Source organism: Heterocephalus glaber, unplaced genomic scaffold (genome assembly GCF_053883595.1).
Source record: "Heterocephalus glaber isolate CG9 unplaced genomic scaffold, H.glaber_assembly_v1.0 deba00001745, whole genome shotgun sequence".
Taxonomy (NCBI): domain Eukaryota; kingdom Metazoa; phylum Chordata; class Mammalia; order Rodentia; family Bathyergidae; genus Heterocephalus; species Heterocephalus glaber.
Window position 1 is genome coordinate 2,376,647 of NW_028258451.1, and position 20,720 is coordinate 2,397,366.

At 44.3% G+C, this 20,720-nt stretch overlaps 3 protein-coding genes across 3 annotated transcripts; 2 read left to right on the forward strand and 1 right to left on the reverse strand.

The window, feature by feature from the left end:
• The first annotated feature begins 212 nt into the window (after positions 1–212).
• Positions 213–2,213, forward strand: LOC101717413 (olfactory receptor 6Z7-like). Its single transcript, XM_087201085.1, has one exon. It carries the CDS (start codon positions 213–215, stop codon positions 1,149–1,151), a length of 939 nt encoding a protein of 312 aa, XP_087057211.1. The 3' UTR covers positions 1,152–2,213.
• Positions 2,214–10,876: 8,663 nt separating this feature from the next.
• On the forward strand, positions 10,877–12,605 carry LOC101717067 (olfactory receptor 6Z7-like). The gene has a single exon (XM_004867160.4). It carries the CDS (start codon positions 10,926–10,928, stop codon positions 11,880–11,882), a length of 957 nt encoding a protein of 318 aa, XP_004867217.2. The 5' UTR covers positions 10,877–10,925; the 3' UTR covers positions 11,883–12,605.
• Positions 12,606–16,717: 4,112 nt separating this feature from the next.
• On the reverse strand, positions 16,718–17,655 carry LOC101714149 (olfactory receptor 6Z7). Its single transcript, XM_004866583.2, is given in 2 exon segments — positions 16,718–16,965; positions 16,968–17,655. Coding segments are annotated over 2 exon segments (936 nt in total).
• Positions 17,656–20,720: the final 3,065 nt, after the last annotated feature.

Consider the following 20,720-nt stretch of genomic DNA (forward strand, 5'->3'; position numbering starts at 1 on the left):
GAAGCATTTTAAGCAGAGGCATGAACCTGTATGATCTCATGAACTTAAAGTTCCCACTAACTGCTACCTGGAGGATTATATAGGGGAGGTCCAGAGCAGATAGACTCTATGTAAAGTTATTCATTGATCCAAGTGAGAAATGCTTTGGATTTATATGGGAAAAGATGCATAGAGAGATTCAAAATTATTTTGTAGGTATCTTTGGTTCTTAGATGGAGACGTCCCCGGCGCCAGCCAACATGACCAGGGTGCAGCAGTTCGTCCTCCTGGGCCTGTCCACCAGCCTGAGTGGCAGGGAAGCCCTCTTCGCCTTCTTCCTGGCCCTCTACCTGCTCACCCTCCTGGAGAACACGCTCATCATCTACCTCATCTGCAGTCACAGTGAGCTCCGCAAGCCCATGTACTTCTTCCTGGGCAACCTCAGCAGCCTGGAGATGTGCTACGTGTCGGTGACCATGCCCACGCTGCTTGCAGGGCTGTGGACGGGGCCCTTCTATGTCCCTTTCACAGCCTGCATGACCCAGCTCTCCATCTTCATCTCCCTGATCTGCACAGAGTGCACCCTCCTGGCCTCCATGGCTTATGACCGCTACGTGGCCATCTGCCGCCCACTGCACTACCCGCTGCTCATGCGGCCCCAGGTCTGCCTGGGCCTGGCCCTGTCCTCCTGGCTGGGTGGGCTGGTGGTCTCTGTGGCCAAGACCACATGCATCGCCAGCCTGTCCTACTGTGGCCCCAATGTCCTCAATCAGTTCTTCTGTGATGTCTCCCCTCTGCTCAACCTGTCCTGCACCCACGTGGCCCTCACGGAGCTGGTGGACTTCATCTCAGCCATTGTCATCCTCTGGGGCTCTCTTCTTGTGGCCATGGCCTCCTATGTGGCCATTGGTAGAGCAGTGCTCTGCATGCCCTCAGCTGCTGCCCGCCACAAAGCCTTCTCCACCTGTGCCTCCCACCTGGTGGTGGTGGGCATCTTCTACTCAGTCACTATCTTCATCTATGCCCGCCCCAGCCGCATAGAAGCCATGGACCTCAACAAGGTGCTGTCGGTCATCTACACGGTGGTCACACCCATGTGCAACCCGTTCATCTACTGCCTGCGGAACAGGGAGGTCCAGGCAGCTTTCAGGAGAACCCTGCAGTGGTCCTGAGCTTGACCAGCTTAGCTGACTGAGGCTCAGTGGTTTTTAGTATGTGCACAAAGTGGCACAGTCATCATCTTTATCCACTTCCAGAGCAATTTCATTATTCCCAAGAGAGATCTGTACAAAATAGAAGTCACTTTCAATGTCACCCATATCTCAAGCCCTAAGACACTACTAATCTATTTCCTATCTCTATAGATTTGCCTGTTCTGGAGATTGTATAGAAATAGAATCAGACATACAGTGTGCAGCTTCTTAGGACTTTCTCCTTTTACCTAGCATAATAGTTTGAGGTTCATACATATTGTGGCACTATCATTTCTTCTAATGACCAAATAATGTTCCATTGTATGGATATAGTACATCTTATTTACTCACTCAGGAACTGATAGTTTCCACTTTGGGCTGTTATGAATTAATGTTGCTGTGAACACTCATTTATAATTTTAATGCATATACATTTCTAGTTCTCTTGTGTTTAAGTCCAGGTGTAGAATTAAGTCCAGGTGAAGAATATATGCTAGGTTATATGTTAACTCTATGATTACATTTTTAAGGAACTGCCGAACTATTTTCTAAAGCAGTCAATACCACCCTTTTAAGATGTGCTTTCAAGTCATATATGATGTGTATTTTAGGACAGATGGGAGGAGTTGTAAGTGAACAAATTATAGATAAAACAATGCAGATGACCAGTGACCCTAAAATCTTCACTAGTACTAGCAGAAATTTCTAACTACAATGAGTCACACCACAACTATACCACACTGGGGAAAATCGAAATGATTGTTACCACCTAGAGAGAGCTAAGGAGAGAGGGTCCTCTCATGTATTGCTGGTGGTAACATAAACTGTTAGAAACTTCTTGGACACCAAAGTCAGAGCAAATATTAAAAATTTTAAATTGTACTTGCACTTTGACCCAGCATCTCCACTTTTGCTGAAATCTCATAAGGAAATTAAACTATGAGTGTATAAAACATATATATAAGAATGTTTACTGCAGCATTGCTTTAAGTGAAAACCCGAAAGAATGTGAATATTCCTCAATGATAGGGATTGAATAAATTCTTGTACCTCCGAACTGTGAAATATGAAGTGATTTAAAAAAGAAGTAATAGCATCTCCATATATTGGTATAAGAACATAATACATTCATAAATTAAATGTAAGTTTACAGTAAAATTTGAATAATTTTTGAGTGAGAAACATTTAAACAAAAATTGTAAATATCTACATATTTTTCCATAAAAGTTTTCTAAAGAACAAAAACAATCCAAAGAGAATGAGTTTTTTGGTAAATTTCAGTAATAATAAAAGTTATTAACCAGAGCCGGGGATTTAGCTCAGTGGTTCTGCTGCCTGCCTCGAAAGTGCAAGGTCCTGAGTTCAATTCCTGGTACCAAAAAAAAAAGTTATTAACCAAAATTAGTTCAGTGTTTCTGTAGGGTAATTTAGGGAAGTGCACCTCATATGTGAGTGTGCATGAACTCTGACTCAGAATATAATTGTAAGAATTTTTGCACAGCAAACAATTTAAGATTAACTGAAAAAGATTTTATGTTCTTTTATTGAAAACCCTTTGGAAGAAACCTTTGCTTGACACTGCAGGGCCAATTACAGCTGACCCCAGCACACACGCAGCAGTGTCATGACTGCTTCCCGCCAGGGAAGAGGTCAGTTGTGCACTGTGATATGAAAAAGTCAAGTTAAAAAAGAGCCACACATATGGTAGCATAATGGTGTGTTAATTTTTACATGCAATGTGTGTCTGTACATAGGAAAGGATTGGGAAATCAATGACATAAAATGGTAATGAAGGTTGTCATGATATGGAAGATCTTGGGAGGCGTGGCTTTGCTTTTCATTCTGTTGTCTGTGTCAACAACCTGTGTTAAGCGTATAATGCTTTGTAATAAAATTATTTTGTAATAAGAAAAATGATCTAATGTCTTTTGTCATAAGATTGAGCTAAATCTCCTTAACTAGGAACCGAACATCCCAGCTTCTGTCTCGGTTTCCGGCACCCTGGATCCACTGGACCCAGATGTGTCCTGCTCCCCATTCCGGGGTCACCTCCCACGTGCGGCCCCATCTGTGGGAACCGTGCCCGCCCTTGTCCTGCCCTTCAGCTCAGCTGCCTTCAAACCCAAACCTGGTTCACACTGTCTCCTTTACAGCGCTTCCCCTGGTCACCCGCACAGGAGGCAGACAGCTCCTGCATCCAGTCCTCTGCAGCCTCAGCGCACACAGGGGAAACCAAGACCAGGAAGTGAGTCCTGCAGAAGCCAGGGCCTCACGGCTCCCACTCAGAGCCACTGTTTGCAGCAGTGCCTGGCACACTTGAGGCACTCAGTGAAGTTGCTTCCAGAAATAGGTGGATAATTCACTGAAGGAAGGTAGAGCTCTATTGGCCTTCATCTTTCCAATGACTTGTGGTGTAGCAACACCTACTGCTCCTCTGCAACTTTGTACATTGCAGAACATATGCAAAGCCCTCTGCATGAGTCATCAGATTTTACATCTCACTACAGGAGGAACTGAGGCTGAGACATCTTAATGTCTACTCCTCCTCGTAGTTAAGACTCACAGCCCCATCAAATCTCAGGCAGGAATGGAGATGCTCAGAATGGTTCCTAGGTGCATGGGTAGGAATGTGACAGGAGGATGAGAGGAGAGCATCGCCCTTCACACACACACACACACACACACACACACACACACACACACGTCACCACCACCACCTCCAACCCTGGCCCAGGATTGGGAAGGAGGGTATGCTGGGCAATAAGAAGACCCATGGGTGGTAAGCACTGACCTGAAGCCACCCATGTCCACCTGGGACTGTCCCGCTGGGACTCTGAGAGGAGCTGAGTGTCATGCTAAAGGGGACACCAGCATTTAGAGCATAATGCCAGGCTGGGTCGGGGCTCCTCACCACCCTGGAGGCCTGGTGCCCGGGAGGAGGAAAGATACCCAGAGATTGCTGAGTCCTGCTCTTGCCACCCTGGGACCCAACCTCCTGTCGCCTCTCTGCCACGTCTTTTAAATGCACCGTGGATGAGAAACAGAAAGGAAGCTTCAGTGTACCGAGTATTTTGATGACAGACATGGGGAGCAGAGCCCTGTTCCTACTCCTAGCTAAGGAGTCCAGGGCCACAAGGAGCATGAGGTCAGGTGGGCAGTGAGGAAGCAGCAGCTGGGAGCTGCCACCTGTGTGACTTTGAGCCACCTAATGCACCTCTCTGAACTTCTGCTTCTTTGTCCTCAGCGGGGAGGGTGGCAGTGCTGATTGATGAGTATGTGAGACAAAATTTACGGGGCCCTCTGAACACAGCTCAGGGGAGCCAGGGAATTGCACCAGCTAACTCCATCTTCTTCCCACACAACTGGCACCGCACACTGGCATGGCTCACTTCCAGGCCACATGGTGCCACGAAGCACCGTCTCTTAGCGATGTGTCCACAGCCAAGCAGATGGCGGATCCCATGACATGGAGCCCACAGCGCATTCATCCTCTTCTCTTTGTGTTCATATCAATTACTTGCAGTTTATTTGTATTTCAAATGATGCCACAGCAAACATGTGGTACAGCTGTCTTTGTCCACACATCTGAATGTTTTGTGTTGTGCTGGAAACCTGGCTGATGCTATGAGAACAATGGTGCTGAAATTGTAGTGGCCTTGTTTAGCAGAAGTTTATCAGTCCATCCTGCTCTGTGTCCACTGCAAGTCTGTCAGTCTACCACCTCCCATTATGTACCACTTTACATTCCCTGGAAATAGTGGCCACACATTTCCCTGGAGACACTGTCTAAATGATTTACAGTGGTTACTCACTTCACCAACACTTCTTTTCGTGAACAATTCAGTATATCAACCCATTCTACTTTCCTCAATATGTTTTATAGATATATCACTATAAGTGACCAAGGTAGTTGTGCCAGGATATCTGCATCGGTGTTTGAAACAAAAAAAATTAGTAATAGCATTAGTAAGGGACTTGGTAAATACAAGGGGACCCGACTTCAGGACATCCCCATTCTGGATTCTTCCTGCATCCTCCACAACCATTGGAAGATCACAAGCTCAAGCCAGCCTGGGCAGCTAGTGACTTAGCAAGAAGACCCTGTCTCAAAGTTTTAAAAATTAGAAAAGGATTGGTCGTGTACCTCAGTGTGAAGGCCCTGGGTTCAACCCCCCAGAACACATAAGCGAATAAATAAATAAATATGACACAGGTCTGCTCTGAGTAAATTCATCATCCAGTGATGAGAGAGAAAAGTAAACATTTATAATACAAAGTAATAAAAGCTGGATCTCTATCAGGAGCTAAGCATTTTTAGATTTAAAGGGGAAAGAGTGAATATTCATTGACTGCCTGGCCTGCATCCTTACTATGCTAGACCTGGACATATTTCGAGTTACTTTTCATACCATCTTTGGAAAGTCTGTGGGCCTCCACTTCCCGGCTGTTAATAGTAGCCATAGCTACCACTTACTGGGCACATAATAGGTACTAGAATCACAACAGGTGTCTCTGTACATGAACAGGATAAGACTTGCAGATACACATCACCGTCATTTTACAGATGGCAGCCAAGGTCATACAACTCTTGAAGGGCAGATCAGGAAATCAAATTCCTCCAAATCACCAGGCCACTTATGCAACTTGGCGCAGAATCCAGAAGTTCAATCTCCTTACTGGGTACCCGCTGAGCCCCAGGCCCCTTCCCTGCCAACAGATTGCTCTCAGAGTGGGGAAGGGTCACGTGGGTGTCTGGAAAGGGAAAGGGTGAATGAGTGCTTCATGAGGAGGTGGGATTGACCTTGAAGGGTGAGTTAGATTTCATGGGGGGCGGAGGGGAGAACGCTCTTGGCAGACAGATCACCGTGGACATTGTTGTGACGAGGGCAAAGCACAGCGTGCGCGCACGTGTGGTGTGTGTGTGTGTCTGTGTGTGTGTGTGTCTGTGTGAAGGGGGGGTACTGGGCACTGGGGATTGAGCCTAGGGCCTTTGCAGTAAGCTACATTCCTAGCCCTTATCTTTTTAAGACAGCGTCTCCCCAGTCATTAAGTTGTCCAGGCTGGGCTCCAACTTTCAGTCCGGCCTCAGCCTCCCAGTGCTGGGACCACAGATGTGCACCACCATGCCCGCTGCTTTAATTTCTTTGAGCTGGTAAAATTCTGACCTGTTATTTTTTTTATACTTACATTAAACAGAGATGACTTTGGAACACTTCAAAAAGGCTGAACTCATAATCCCTCCCACAAGTGTTTCCAAATTCAGGTCCTCCATCCCTCCGACACTAACATGTTACTTATAAGATGCCATAAGATGTTAGAGATGTCTGCTTCATGCTCAGTATCCCTCATTACTCTGGGAGTAAGAATGGCAGGAATTAAGTCTCATGCAGCTTTCTGATGTCGCTATCCAACAAAAGTTGTAGCACCTATTTAGGAATTTCAAAGTGCATTACAGTTGATTTGGAACCAATATTACCTTTGGGCCACCTTCCAAGCCTCATTACACTTTCATGATGTTTGCACTTGAATCTTTTCTCTAAATCCACAGAGATTAGTACAGCTCTCTGAGGTCAAGCTCTTGGATTTAAGCTGCCCTTCCACTTGCAACTGGGTGGAAGAACAGAACTATCTTGGCCACACAGAGAACACAGGGAGGAATGAGGAGAGGCTGCAGAGAACTGGTTGTGGAGGGCGTATGGCAACTGCTTTCAGCATGTCTGCATGGAGAGAAGTCTGTTAATTAGTCAAGTCATTGGACTTTTCACCTAAGTCCAGGGGCAGAAGCTGAATCTTTCTGGTCCCCAGAATCTTCACAAAGGAAAAGCAAGAACTGTCTCACCTGAGAGGTAAGAAAATAAGATCACTTAATTTGGGGGAAGAAAAAGAATACAAAAATGTTCTTTCCCCTATAAGATGTCTGTGGATGCTGGACAGGGCTTGGGGGCCAGACCTCACTGAAATCGATTGCGTGACAGCTGTAAGATGTCAGGGTCATCTCCAAACTGGAGGTGAAGATGTGGTGCTTACAAGATCACACCCCTGGTCTCGGGTCACAAATCAGTTGTAGACAAAGCTGGGCTAGAAGCAATTACATCAGATGTAATAGTTCTGTTCTCAATCTGATGACAGTACATTTCAAACTGAGATTCACGAAACCAACTGGTCAACACTAGCTCTAAAAATGACAGATCAAAATTTGAAAGGAGATATCAGAATGACTTAGATAAAGTAAGGGAAGTATTATGTTAGACCTATTTCATTATATAATTGGTGTGTGTTTGTGATAGTGATGCATTCACAGTGGAAAATATATTTATCTTGAGCCGTGGTAAAAAAATGTTTGAGCACCACTCTGCAATAATACGCCACATCTACACCAGCCAGTAATAGTACACAAGCAATAAATGAAAATTATGATTACATCCTGCCTTTACTCCCGAAACAGATGCTTTCTTCTTAAGTAACAAATAATTCAGGATTAGAGCGGTTAAGAATTTTACAGCCACACAGTCAGCAAGTTGCTGTCACGAACTCCTGGGGGAGGGATTCATGTCCATCACAAACATCTGTTGGAATCTAGACACAACTCAGGTGTAACAAGTGTTTGTACAATTGGCTTAAACATCTTTGAATTATTCCCAAATAGATCAGTGAATTTTAAAGCACACACCATTCATCAGTGGATTAATCAGGGGCATTCTAGGGCATCTGATATTATGAGAGAGGCAAAATAGCACAGAAAAGCTATGACGGAAAAGGAAAGTCGGTCACAGGGTTAGATATGAGGGAAATAGGGGCAGAGAAAGGGCCAAGGACAAACCAGGTCAGCGGAGGGAAGGAGTCTAGCTGTGCAGGGAGTCCACAGAAGGGAACTGTCAGGAAATTGTTCCAGTACAGAACAGTGCCGCCTTTGTACAGACCCGGTCGGTGGCCGGTCAGCATGGCCAGCCAGGAGACTGATCAGAGCCAAGCACATGCACCCAACCAGTGCAGAAGCTGGCCTGAAAAGGACGCACGCACAAACTGTGACCTTCACTGTGCCCTTCTGAAAATGAAGCATTGTGCTCCATATTTCTAAAAACTTTTGGAGAAATTTTTGCAGTTTTACATAAATGAAACCATACTATTTGCATAAACTTTCTCTTTTGTTACTCTTTAGTTCTTTGTTTCTGAGGTTGATCACTGATGTTAGATATGATTCATTCATCTACAAAATATTATCTATTATATGAATGGATCAAAATTTACTTAATTGTACTACCAGACACTTGCAATGTTCACAGGTTTTTTTTGTTTTTTCTTTTCTTTTTTTTTTGGGTACCGGAGATCGAACTTGGGACCTTGCGCTTGCGAGGCAGGCGGCGGCACCACTGAGCTAAATACCTGGCCCTTTTTTTTTCTTTCTTCTTGATAGTAAAATAGTGCTGCCATTAACATTACTCTGAACATAGGCTTGAAGGTAGAATTTCTGCTAGTCGTATGTTAAAATTTACTGGATAATGCCTTATTTCTTAAGAGACCATTCAATTTAGACTCCCAGAAACACTGTAGGAAATTCTTAATATATTCTGATGTTTACAGAATATATATATATAGTGACAACTGTATAGGTGTGAAATAGTATCTCACTTGGTTTTAATTTCTATTTTCTTGGTTCCTATTTACATGCTTTATTATTCTTTGGCAAAGCACACATTTATGCCTTCCTCCATTTTTTTACTGAAAAAATCATTTTCCATATCAATTAATCAAATTCTTTGTATAATTCTACATAGAGACCCATTGCCACTTACATGCTTTTCAAATATTTTCTAGGCTTGTGACTCTGAATGATTACAATTTTTAAACATTAAAATGGTTAAGGTTCAACTTATATGTTCCTTTATCATTATTGTTTTCTATGTGCCCAAGGTCATAAAGATATACTTTGTATAATTTCTTTATTTTAGAAATATTTCATTTCCTACTTACATTTTTAGTTCATTGGAAAATGCCTTTTTTGTTATGTAGTGAGATACAGGTTCTCAATTTCTTTTTATTTTCCAACGTGGCCAGTTATCCATGAACAATTTACCAAAAACTCCATTGTCTTTCCCACTGATCTGCAATGCATGTTACGTCGTAAGTCTGAAAGCACGTGTTAGTGCGTTTCTGGACTTTATTCCATTCCTTTGCTTTTATTGTTTACATGTGGAAGTTAATTTTCATGGAAGATGTTTAACTGTCTCAAACACCTTAGTAACATAGAATGCACCGGTGTGGGGGTGTGGTTCCAGGGCAGCAGATTTTGCTCAATACATGGATGAGAAGAAACCTGATATCCTCTCCTTCCTCCTACTGCTGTATCCTTGATCCACTTGCTTTATTTTCCTCAGAGGCTAGGTTCCTTCCTGACTCTGGTTGTCTTTTATTGTTGTTTTGCCTCTTTCCTGACCCAGCTGCAATACTCTTCCTCCAGCTGAGTTCAGCTATTCTTTACCAAGAATGAGCTGCAACAAGCACTCTCTGACTTTCTATCCTAAAATAGCCTTCTTCAGAACTGGCCAACCACACTCCTATTTTGCTTTCTTTAGCATTCATCCTCCAAAATGTTCTCATGCTTATATTTGTCCTTTTATTTTCCTCCTCTATCCCTACATGGAATATAAATTTCAAAATGTCTGTGCTTGCTTCAGCGGCACATATACTAAATTTCAAAATGTCACTGTTCTTTTCTGACACATGGTTCCTAGTGTTTATCAACAAAATATTTGCCACTGAATGCAACTGGTAAGCCAGAGGAAAGCCCAAACACTCTACTCTCCGTGTTTCAAGTTGTATCCCGTGTTAATGGCAAAGGATCCTATTTCTACAGCTCCATCTATCTGAAGAATTTACTGCCTGTCAGCTCCATTACAGTCATGTATGCATAGTGCTAATTTGTGTAGGGTAGTGAAAATAAACTGATTTCTATGTGCTTTGAAAACCCAGCACGTAAATGTTCACTGTATGTATTCATAGTTTCTTTCCTTTAATAAGAGCTGTATTATCTTTCTGGAATGAATTGCCTTTACAAATAATCAGAGAGAAAAATCTCTGGGCCAGTGATTTAGCTCAGTGGTTCCACCGCCTGCCTTGCAAGCACAAGGTCCCGAGTTCAATCCCTTGTACCAAAAAAAGAGAAAATCTCTTACTGGTTGTTTTAGAAAAACTCACTGCTGATACATTTTTTTAATAATCACTGGCAAATTTCCTTCAGTATCTAACCCAATTAAGAGAGGTACACCGAGACCAAGAGAATTGCTGAGTCTTCTTTTATTTAAAATAGTGCACATGACCTCCAGGATATTGGGAAATTTTTGAAAAATAAAGAAATCCAACCTAGAAAAAAACACTTAAAGTAAAAGTAAGATAGTAACCATTACCCCTTGCTTTATAAGGCACCTTCTCATCTACTGTCGTGTTTAATATTCGTAAAAACTAAGGATTTCATGAGGATAGATTCACCTCCATTTTACATAGTAACTGAGACTCATAAAGCCTGAATGTCTTGCATAAAATGCAGCTGTGGTAAGCAGAGGTCAAAGTTTTCCATAATTGGTTTTACAATTTCCTCTCTGCACGTTGCTGTCCTTGCTGACAGTAGTGGCGTAGTGGCCCAGAGCAAACTTATCCAGGCCCCATAGGTATCCAACCATACATGCTCTTCCTTTTCAACCCTTAGATGTCCATATGGATGACGTTCTCTACAAAACAACTTCTTCCTTCGCTTAGATGGAGTGGTCTCTGGAATTCACTAACAGATCTGGCAACCAGGACTTTATCCTCCTGGGTCTGTCCGCCAGGCCACGCACCAGAGACGTCCTCTTCGCTGCATTCCTGGCCCTCTACCTGCTGATCCTCCTGGAGAACACGCTCATCATCTACCTCACCTGCAGCCGTTGCGAGCTCCGCAAGCCCATGTACTTCTTCCTGGGCAACCTCAGCGGTCTGGAGCTGTGCTACGTGTCGGTGACCATGCCCACGCTGCTCGCGGGGCTGAGGGCGGGTGTTTGCCGCGTGTCCTTTCCTGCCTGCATGGCGCAGCTCTTTCTTTTCCTGGCCCTCATCGGTACCAAGTGCACGCTGCTGGCCTCCATGGCCTACGACCGCTACGTGGCCGTCTGCCTCCCGCTGCACTATCCACTGCGCATGCGGCCCCCGGTCTGCCGGGGCCTGGCCGCGGGCTCGTGGCTGGGGGGGCTGGGGGTGTCGGCGGCCCGGACCGCGTGCGTCGCCCGCCTCACCCGCTGCGGGCCGGGCGTCCTCAACCACTTCTTCTGCGACGCCGGGGTCCTGCGCGGCGGGGCCTGCGGGCCTGCGGCTGGGGCGAAGCTGGCCGACGCCCTGGCGGCCGGGGCCGTGGTGGGCGGGTCGCTGCTGGCCGCCCTGGCCGCCTACGCAGCCATCGCGGTCGCCGTGCTGCGCCTGCCCTCGGCCGCCGCGGCGCGCAGGGCCCTGGCCGCCTGCGCCTCGCACCTGGCCGTCATGGGCGTCTTCTACTCCGCGGTGCTCTTCGTGGACTCCCGGCCGGGCCGAGGCCACCCCGCTGACCTCAACAAGGTGCTGTCGCTTCTCTACACGGCGGTCACGCCCGCGTGCAGCCCGGTCGTCTACTGCCTGCGCAACCGCCAGGTGCAGGCCACCCTGCAGAGGGTACTTTGCCGCCGCGTAGGCTCTCGCGAGAACTGACAAGATCGCGGGAAATTACCGGCTCTGGAGAGTGGACGAGCCCGCCGGAACACGTGGCCCCGCAGAAGCTCTCCCTGGAAGCAATGGCCGTGCACGGATCATTGCCTTGCAAAGAATCCTAATATGCAGATATTCCTGATGTAAAACACGTGTGTGACTTTCAGTATCCAGTAGGAGCCTCCAGAATGTATTTGCAACATTATGAACAGCCTCTTTAAAAATCAGCATGAATTGAGGCCATACTCTTAAGTGAAATATACAGGACACACGTGTGAATACCGAATAGTTTCTGTGTTGTGAAAAACTAAAAACGGAAATAAGGATCAAAATGTATAATTGATATTGCGAAATAGGAAGAAAAGATCTAAAGGAGTAGGGGTCGTGGAAGGGGTAGGGGAAAGGAAAGAAGGGAAAAGAAAAAACATGAGAAAAGGAAAAAATGGAAACAAAGTCTTTTTAAATAGGGAAGGGTGGAGGAGGTGAAGGGCGGGCAGGGGAATGGGGAAAAAATAAGAACCAAGATACATCATGTAAAGGTACAAGTACCCAATGATGAATGTAACTGTATTGTATATCTAAAATGTACCACACCACTTAATGAAAAATAAATAAATAAATCATTATGAAAATATAACTATTCCAAACCAAAAAAACACAGGAAAATAGACATGAATAAGAATATTACTCATGAAGAAACATAACCAGCTGATAGCCCATAGAAAGATGGAAAACGAAATCTCTGAATATGAGAAGTGCAAATGGGAACAGAAGACTGCATTTTCCCCTCTGCATACAGATGTATAGATGCATAGATGGCTATGTGCTATACACATATATTACATGTTTTGTGTACACATATGTGTGTCTGTATATATCAGGTGTGTAGGAGAATGTCAGGGCAAAACTGTGACATTTGGAATAAACATTTTTCAAATGATTGGAAAAAAATGTCCAACAGATTATTTAAATATATCCGTATTGTGAAAATTTTACATTCATTAAAGAAATGAGACCTCCGGTTGTTGACATGGAGTGACTGCCCAGGTGAGTTGTTGAGTTGAAAATAAGAGAAGCAGAGCTGGAGAATCTGATGAGGGTGAAGTAGGGAGGGAGAAGGAAAGGGAAAGAGGACAGGGGAGAGGGGAGATAGCCCTCACCTGCCCCTCCTGAGAAATGATGTCACTTTCAGGCCAAGCATCAGGCCTGGGGCCTTCCATACCTCTCTCTTGAGGGTGGCTAAACAAGCAAAACATTGCACCTTTTCCAAGGGAGCTCCTGAGCACCTACGCTTGCTTAGCAGAACCGTTCCCACTGCAGGGGACATGCAGCAGAGTTATTAATGTGTGATCTGGGGAATGGGATATGTTGCTGCCAGTTGTTTTGGAAAGAGTTTGTAGAATCTGTGGATGCAGCTCCTTAGCTGTCCTGAGCTGTGTGCAGAGAACCTTTACCTGCCCTGAACTTGAACATGGACATGGGTGGCTTCAGGTCAGGGCTCACCACCCATGGGTCTTCTTATTGCTCAGCATACCCTCCTTCCCAAGCCTGGCCCAGTGTCACATTCCTACCCATGCACCTAGGAACCATTCTGAGCATCTCCATTCCTGCCTGAGATTTGATGGGGCTGTGAGTCTTAACTACGAGGAGGAGTAGACATTAAGATGTCTCAGCCTCAGTTCCTCCTGTAGTGAGATGTAAAATCTGATGACTCATGCAGAGGGCTTTGCATATGTTCTGCAATGTACAAAGTTGCAGAGGAGCAGTAGGTGTTGCTACACCACAAGTCATTGGAAAGATGAAGGCCAATAGAGCTCTACCTTCCTTCAGTGAATTATCCACCTATTTCTGGAAGCAACTTCACTGAGCGCCTCAAGTGTGCCAGGCACTGCTGCAAACAGTGGCTCTGAGTGGGAGCCGTGAGGCCCTGGCTTCTGCAGGACTCACTTCCTGGTCTTGGTTTCCCCTGTGTGCGCTGAGGCTGCAGAGGACTGGATGCAGGAGCTGTCTGCCTCCTGTGCGGGCGACCAGGGGAAGCGCTGTAAAGGAGGCAGTGTGAACCGGGTTTGGGTTTGAAGGCAGCTGAGCTGAAGGGCAGGACAAGGGCGGGCACGGTTCCCACAGATGGGGCCGCACGTGGGAGGTGACCCCGGAATGGGGAGCAGGACACATCTGGGTCCAGTGGATCCAGGGTGCCGGAAACCGAGACAGAAGCTGGGATGTTCGGTTCCTAGTAACGAGGTTCAACTCTGTCTTATGGACAAAAGAGAGACAGGAGGTATGATTAGAATGTTTAAATTTTTAAAAAATTATTCCAATAAAAGGAGGAATTGCCATGAATCCTCCTCAAAATTCTCCTCTCTTTGAACATACCTATTGCATCACTCTTGTTAATTTCTGAAGCAGTTCTGGAAGTCCTCTTTTAGAAGAATCTTTAGTAACATGGTCATGGCTTCCTTGGTTCCCTGAATTGATTCAAAATGTTTTCCTTTCATGGTCATTTCCACTTTGGGAAAGGGCCGGCAGTTTCACGGTACCAGATTCAGTGACTACGGTGGATGAGCATACAGCATCATGTTTTTATGAGCTGCCTTTCCTTTGGACGGTGCTCAGCAGAAGCATTCACCGTAGTTTGGATCACACCTCCTAAAGGCACTCATGAGAGGGCTCCAGGAGTGCTTCAGAAAGTGACAAGAAGGGTGGGATAAGTGTATTCAAGTGACGGGGAATATTTTGAGAGGGATTATGGCAATGTGACTTTTACTGGAGTACATTTTTAAAAATTTAAATATTCACCTTGTATAATAATCACCCCTTGTGTAAGGTATTTTTAATGTTAAAAAATAAATTTTACTAAAAAGCAATTATGTGCCCACAGAAACTGACAGTAGGAAACAAATTGTATTTTTTTTTTTTTTTTTTGGTACCGGGGATCAAACTTGGGACCTTGCACTTTAGAGGCAGGCGTGGAACCACCAAGCTAAATCCCCAGGCCGGGAAACAAATTGTAAAACAAAGCCTCCCGTGGTTCTCTGCATCATGATGACCAGCATTAAAATCTTGTTAATATAAAAATCTTATTAATAGCAAAATCTTACAGATTTCAAACCCTTTCCTACAAACACATATACACATTCCACTAGAAAAGTAAAATACAACTACAGTGCAATACTGGTTTTAGCCAATGTTTCCTTTCACAATATAAAAACTCATTTCACAGGACATCATTGGATTTCATTGTGTGTTTGTGTGTGGTTCGGCTCTCTATGTTAAATTAGAGATTTATTCCAATAGTTTTTCATTAAAGCATAAAATATCCTGAATATTTTCACACCCAAATAGTTTCAAGCATCTTAAATCTTTTTCTTTGCAAAAATCGCTAATTGCGGTATTCTCACAAGGTCCGTGCACATTCTGGTTTTCTGTGGGTAGTGGCAAATGGCCCTTCAAAAACAGTTTTCCAGTTTGAGTTAATACCTTTTGTAACTACTGACATTTACAAAAAGTGTTCTCTCTTTAGTTTTGAGTATGTATTCTGAAGTCTTTGCCAACATTTCTAGACATATAGAAAGTTTTTCTTTCCAAAAATATTTTAATAGTAACCACAAAGGCTTTATTTCCTCTTTGTAAAAGCAAGTGTCATTTCTTCCTGAATTATTTCAAATGAAAATTTATTTTAAAATTTGCTCTGGAATTTACAAGTATATCATGCCCCCATGGCAAAACAGAGATATAAGTAAATCTTTAAAAAATAACTTAAATATTTCACAATACATAGATACTATAATTTATTAAATCATTATATTATTAAATGTAAAATGTTTACATTTTTTCCAGTTTGGGCCACTGAACACATTTCTAGAACAAGTATTCTTTTTTGGGGGGGGGGTACCAGGGATCGAACTCAGGACCTTGTGCTTGTGAGGCAGGCGGTGGCACCGCTGAACTAAATCCCCAGTCCTAGAACAAATAAGCTTATTTGACTATTTTTACAAGCTTTCATTTTCCTCAGAGATGTTCGCAGGATTGGAAGTTCTGGGTTGCGTGCAAACACATTATCATTTAGCAGATACTAAGAAGCTGCTCTCCAAGACAAGTCTAACAGTTTATGCCTCCTCCAGCAATATATGAGAGCAATACCCACTTTTCAATGCCTCCTTGGTTTTAGTGTAAAAGTCATTTACATTTTCCCAATGATATTGTGACAACATAATGCTATGGTATTGACTACTTTGGAAAGGTATAACATAAACCCTTGGGCATAAAATCAAGAAAAGTAGAAACATCCATTCAAAAGCTGAACACTACTGTTCCCAATAGGATTAATCCATAGTATCTCAAAGTGGAAACAATTCATATGTCCATCAACTGGTGAATGAACAAATAAAATATCATATAGCCATATAATGGACTGTTACTTGGTCAGAAAAAGGAATGCATTAATGATGCATGTTAAAATATACTGAACCTCAAAACATGCCACATGAAAGAAGCAACTCACATTAGACCACATATTACATTATTCCATTTCCAAGAAATGTCCAGAACAGAAAAATCTATAGAGATGGAAAATACACTGTTGGTTTCCTACGTCTGGGTGTGGTAGGTGTATTGAGAAAGACTGCTAATTGTATGTATTTTACTTTGGGAGAAATGACAGCTTTCAGGAATTAAGTAGTGGTGATGGTGCATGCTTTGTAAGTATAATGAAAAAAATCACTGAATTGTGCATGTTTAAAAGATGAAGTTTATAGTATGTGGATTTTTATCTCAATAATGAGTAGGCTGTTGCTAACTTTAGGTCACCCCAAACACACAGGTTGGTCAGCTGGTCAAGCTCAGGACCACTGCAGGGTTCTTCTGAAAGCCGCCTGGACCTCCCTGTTCCTCAGGCAGTAGATGACCGGGTTGCACATGGGTGTGACCACCGTGTAGATGACCGACAGCACCTTGTTGAGGTCCATGGCTTCTATGCGGCTGGGGCGGGCATAGATGAAGATAGTGACTGAGTAGAAGATGCCCACCACCACCAGGTGGGAGGCACAGGTGGAGAAGGCTTTGTGGCGGGCAGCAGCTGAGGGCATGGGAGCACAGCCATGGCGATGGCCATGTAGGAGGCCATGGTCATGAGGAAGCAACCCCAGAGAATGATGATGGCTGAGATGAAGTCCACCAGCTCTGTGAGGGCGACATGGGTGCAGGACAGGTTGAGCAGAGGGGAGACGTCACAGAAGAACTGATTGAGGACGTTGGGACCACAGTAGGACAGGGTGGCGATGCACGTGGTCTTGGCCACAGAGACCACCAGCCCACCCAGCCAGGAGGACAGGGCCAGGCCCAGGCAGACCTGGGGACGCATGAGCAGTGGGTAGTGCAGTGGGCGGCAGATGGCCACGTAGCGGTCATAGGCCATGGAGGCCAGGAGGATGCATTCTGTCCCAACAAGGTTTATGAAAAAGAAGAGCTGGGTCATGCAGCCCATGAAGGAAATATGGTAGGGCCCAGTCCACAGCCCCGCAAGCAGCGTGGGCATGGTCACTGACACGTAGCACATCTCCAGGCCGCTGAGGTTGCCCAGGAAGAAGTACATGGGCTTGCGGAGCTCACTGTGACTGCAGATGAGGTAGATGATGAGCGTGTTCTCCAGGAGGGTGAGCAGGTAGAGGGCCAGGAAAAAGGCAAAGAGGGCTTCCCTGCTGCGCAGCCTGGTGGACAGGCCCAGGAGGACGAACTGCTGCACCCTGGTCATGTTGGCCGGCGCCAGGGGCCTCTCCATCTGTGGACAGATGGAGAAAATCTGTAGATATTCTGCTTCCTGGGCATGCAGAGCAATTTAGTAAATTGAGAGGATGTTCAAAGTGATTGGAGACCTCGGTCTCTTTAGCAGGCTGATATCTGTTTGTTGGCATTTTTATTTTTGGTTACAGAGAAAGATATTGTAGATTCATAGGACAAACTCTGAACATGAGATCTTGATGCTCATCTTACTAAATCTGTGATCTTACCAAATTTGTGACTGCAAATATTTGTCCACCTGAGAGCTGGGAATTAACACTTGCTTTCCTTGATTTTTCTACAATTGATTAAGTGAAGCAATGATATTCTAAACAAGAAATAAGAATTATATTTGTCAGTTTTTTAAAAATGCATTTTAGATTAGTTTTTCCTTTTCATGAAGACCATTAAGTTATGAATATTCTATAAAACCTAGAGTAATATTATCAACTCCGCTGTTGTGAAGATGTTTTACTTTTTTGGGGGGGTACCAGGGATCAAACTCGGGTCCTTGCACTTGTGCAGCAGGCAGTGAAACCACTGAGCTAAATCTCCAGCCCCGAAATGTTTTACTTTTTGATGCACCCTTATTTTCTAGAATTCTGTTGCACTGTGTCTCCCCAAGGTAATGATCAGGAAGGACAAAGGCAAAAGGGCCCACCCCAGTCACAGGGGCACTCACACAAACATCGGTATGCCCATCCTTCTGTGGACCCGATCTATGTCACTCTATGCACTTTTCTAATATTTGTCCTTGTCACACTGAGGGAGCAGAGGCTTGAAGAAGAAACTGGTGGTGTGAAATGGAGCACATCATCTAAAAATGAAAAGTTCAACTGAAAACTGGATAAAGAAGATGTGGGTTTTTATAAAATGGAGTACTACTCAGCCAGAAAGAATGAGAAACTAGAGACATTTATAGCTAAATGGATGTACATTGAGGCCATACTCTTGAGTGAAATAAATAGGACACACATGTGTAAATACCAAATAGTTTTTCTGGTGTGAGAAACTGAAAGTGTAAATAAGGACTAAAATGATTAAAACTAATGATTGACAATTTGAAATAGGAAGAAAAGTTCCAAAAGGGTAGGGGAAGTGGGAGGGGAAGGGAAAAGGAAAGAAGGGAAAGGAAAAATTATGAGAAAAGAAAAAAATGGAAACAAAGTCTATGTAAATAGGGAAGGGTGGAGGGGGTGAAGGGTGCACAGGGAATGGGGAAAAAATAAGAACCAAGATGCGTCATGGACAGGAACAAGCACCCAATGGTAAATGGAAACGTATTGTGTACCTAAAATGTGACAATAAAAGAATTTATGCAAAAAAAAAAAGAGAAAAGTTCTATAGTTTGCTGAGCCTGGTCTATTTGTCAGGAGCCTGTATACACCCTGGTTGGTTTCTTCGTTGGATTCCATTTGCCCAGTGTGGGCCAGGTGAACATGTAAACCCATGTACCCAAAACTGCACGGGAAAAAGCAGAAAGAATGAGGGACCCCGGTGTGTCTGGCATCGGTGCTGGGATAATTCTGTTGCTCATCATCACTTCAAACCTGAGGAACCAGAAACTCTTCCAGGCCCCAAATGTGGAAAGTGGAGAGAGAACCCCTAGCCCAGCTCGAGTGCTCCTGGCATGGAGCGTTGACTCAGTAACTTATGAGCCCCTCCGTGTGAGGCACCGAGAACACAGGAGTGAATGTCACAGGTACAGCTGCTGACTTGGAGACCTGACTCCTGGTGACAAAGAGAGACAATGATGAAGGGGCCCAACTTTGCAAGACAAGGCAATTGCAGAAGTGGCCAGAGCCATGGTGGAATCTATTAAGGGCCCCAAGATAGAGTTGAAGACTACACATGCCAAAATAGCACCCTGCGGGACCTTCACCCCCCCCAGAGCAGATAGGGAGGGTGTTCCCTGAAAGAGAACAGCAGCTGGAATCTTCCGTCTTCTAGGAGCTGTCCTCCAATGCCTCATAGAAAGCCTGCTTAGCCTTCTTCAGATACCCATGTATCTGTGCCATTGGTTCACAGCAGGACCTCTTCTCCAGGAGAAACACTATTAATGACGTGAATCACTGACGATGACTTGAATCACTTCTCCTGGTCTAAGTTTCCCAGGTTCTTCCAGATGACCACTGTTCTGCACATCACAAGGTGTCTCCCCAAAAGAAAGCACCATGCATGGCTTCACCAGGACATTGTCATCTGAACCAGCTCCAGGCTGATGAGGTAAAAATTCAGCCACCTGATAGGGTCAAGACCTAGGTGGTCAAGCAGATCTCATTTCAATTTTCCTGTCTGTGAAAAGATGATCTCTCTCTCTCTCTCTCTCTCTCTCTCTCTCTCTGTGTGTGTGTGTGTGTGTGTGTGTGTGTGTGTGTGTGTGTCTCCCTCTCTGTCTTTCTCTCTCTCTAGGACACTGAAATGCTATCCTTTTCTATTTTACAAAGAAGACAACTGTAGGTCATAACATAAAAGTGACTTCCCCCAAAGCATACAGTTAAGAAAGGAAATGAGCAGGAACCCTAGACTAGTCCTCATCCCTGTGTCCAGCAGTCTCCTAATCAGCCTCATAGATGGTAGAGTGTAAGTGCCGAATGATAATTACCATGGAAGTAATAATAACTACCATGCATTAATCTATTTCTTGGTGCCAAACATTTTGCTACTCTTTTCAAATTTTAATTCTTCAAAGCTTCACAACACCCCTGTGAAGGAGGTGAGGAGGCGAGGATGATTTTACCTTCCCAATAGCACAGGTAATTTCTCAAGTTTGAGAAGTAAGAAATTGGCCTCAGACACGGGGCAGTAATCACGAGAACTTGGGTAACATTGGGGTCTTGTGGAGTGAAAATTCCAGATCCTCCTCCCAGGAGTTAAACCTTTATTTATTTATTTATTTATTTATTTATTTTGGTACTGGGATTAAACTCAGGACCTTGCACTTGCAAGGCAGGCGCCAAAACCACTGAGCTAAATCCCCTGCCCAAATCTTTTTATTTTTAATAGGGTTTCTACTTGATGCATTTAAATGTTGACTTAGACAAACTAGTGAGAACACAAATTTTT

Excerpts from the sequence above, each read along its gene's own strand:
- LOC101717067 (XM_004867160.4), top strand. The coding sequence starts at position 10,926 with ATGGAGTGGTCTCTGGAATTCACTAACAGATCTGGCAACCAGGACTTT.
- LOC101717413 (XM_087201085.1), top strand. The coding sequence starts at position 213 with ATGGAGACGTCCCCGGCGCCAGCCAACATGACCAGGGTGCAGCAGTTC.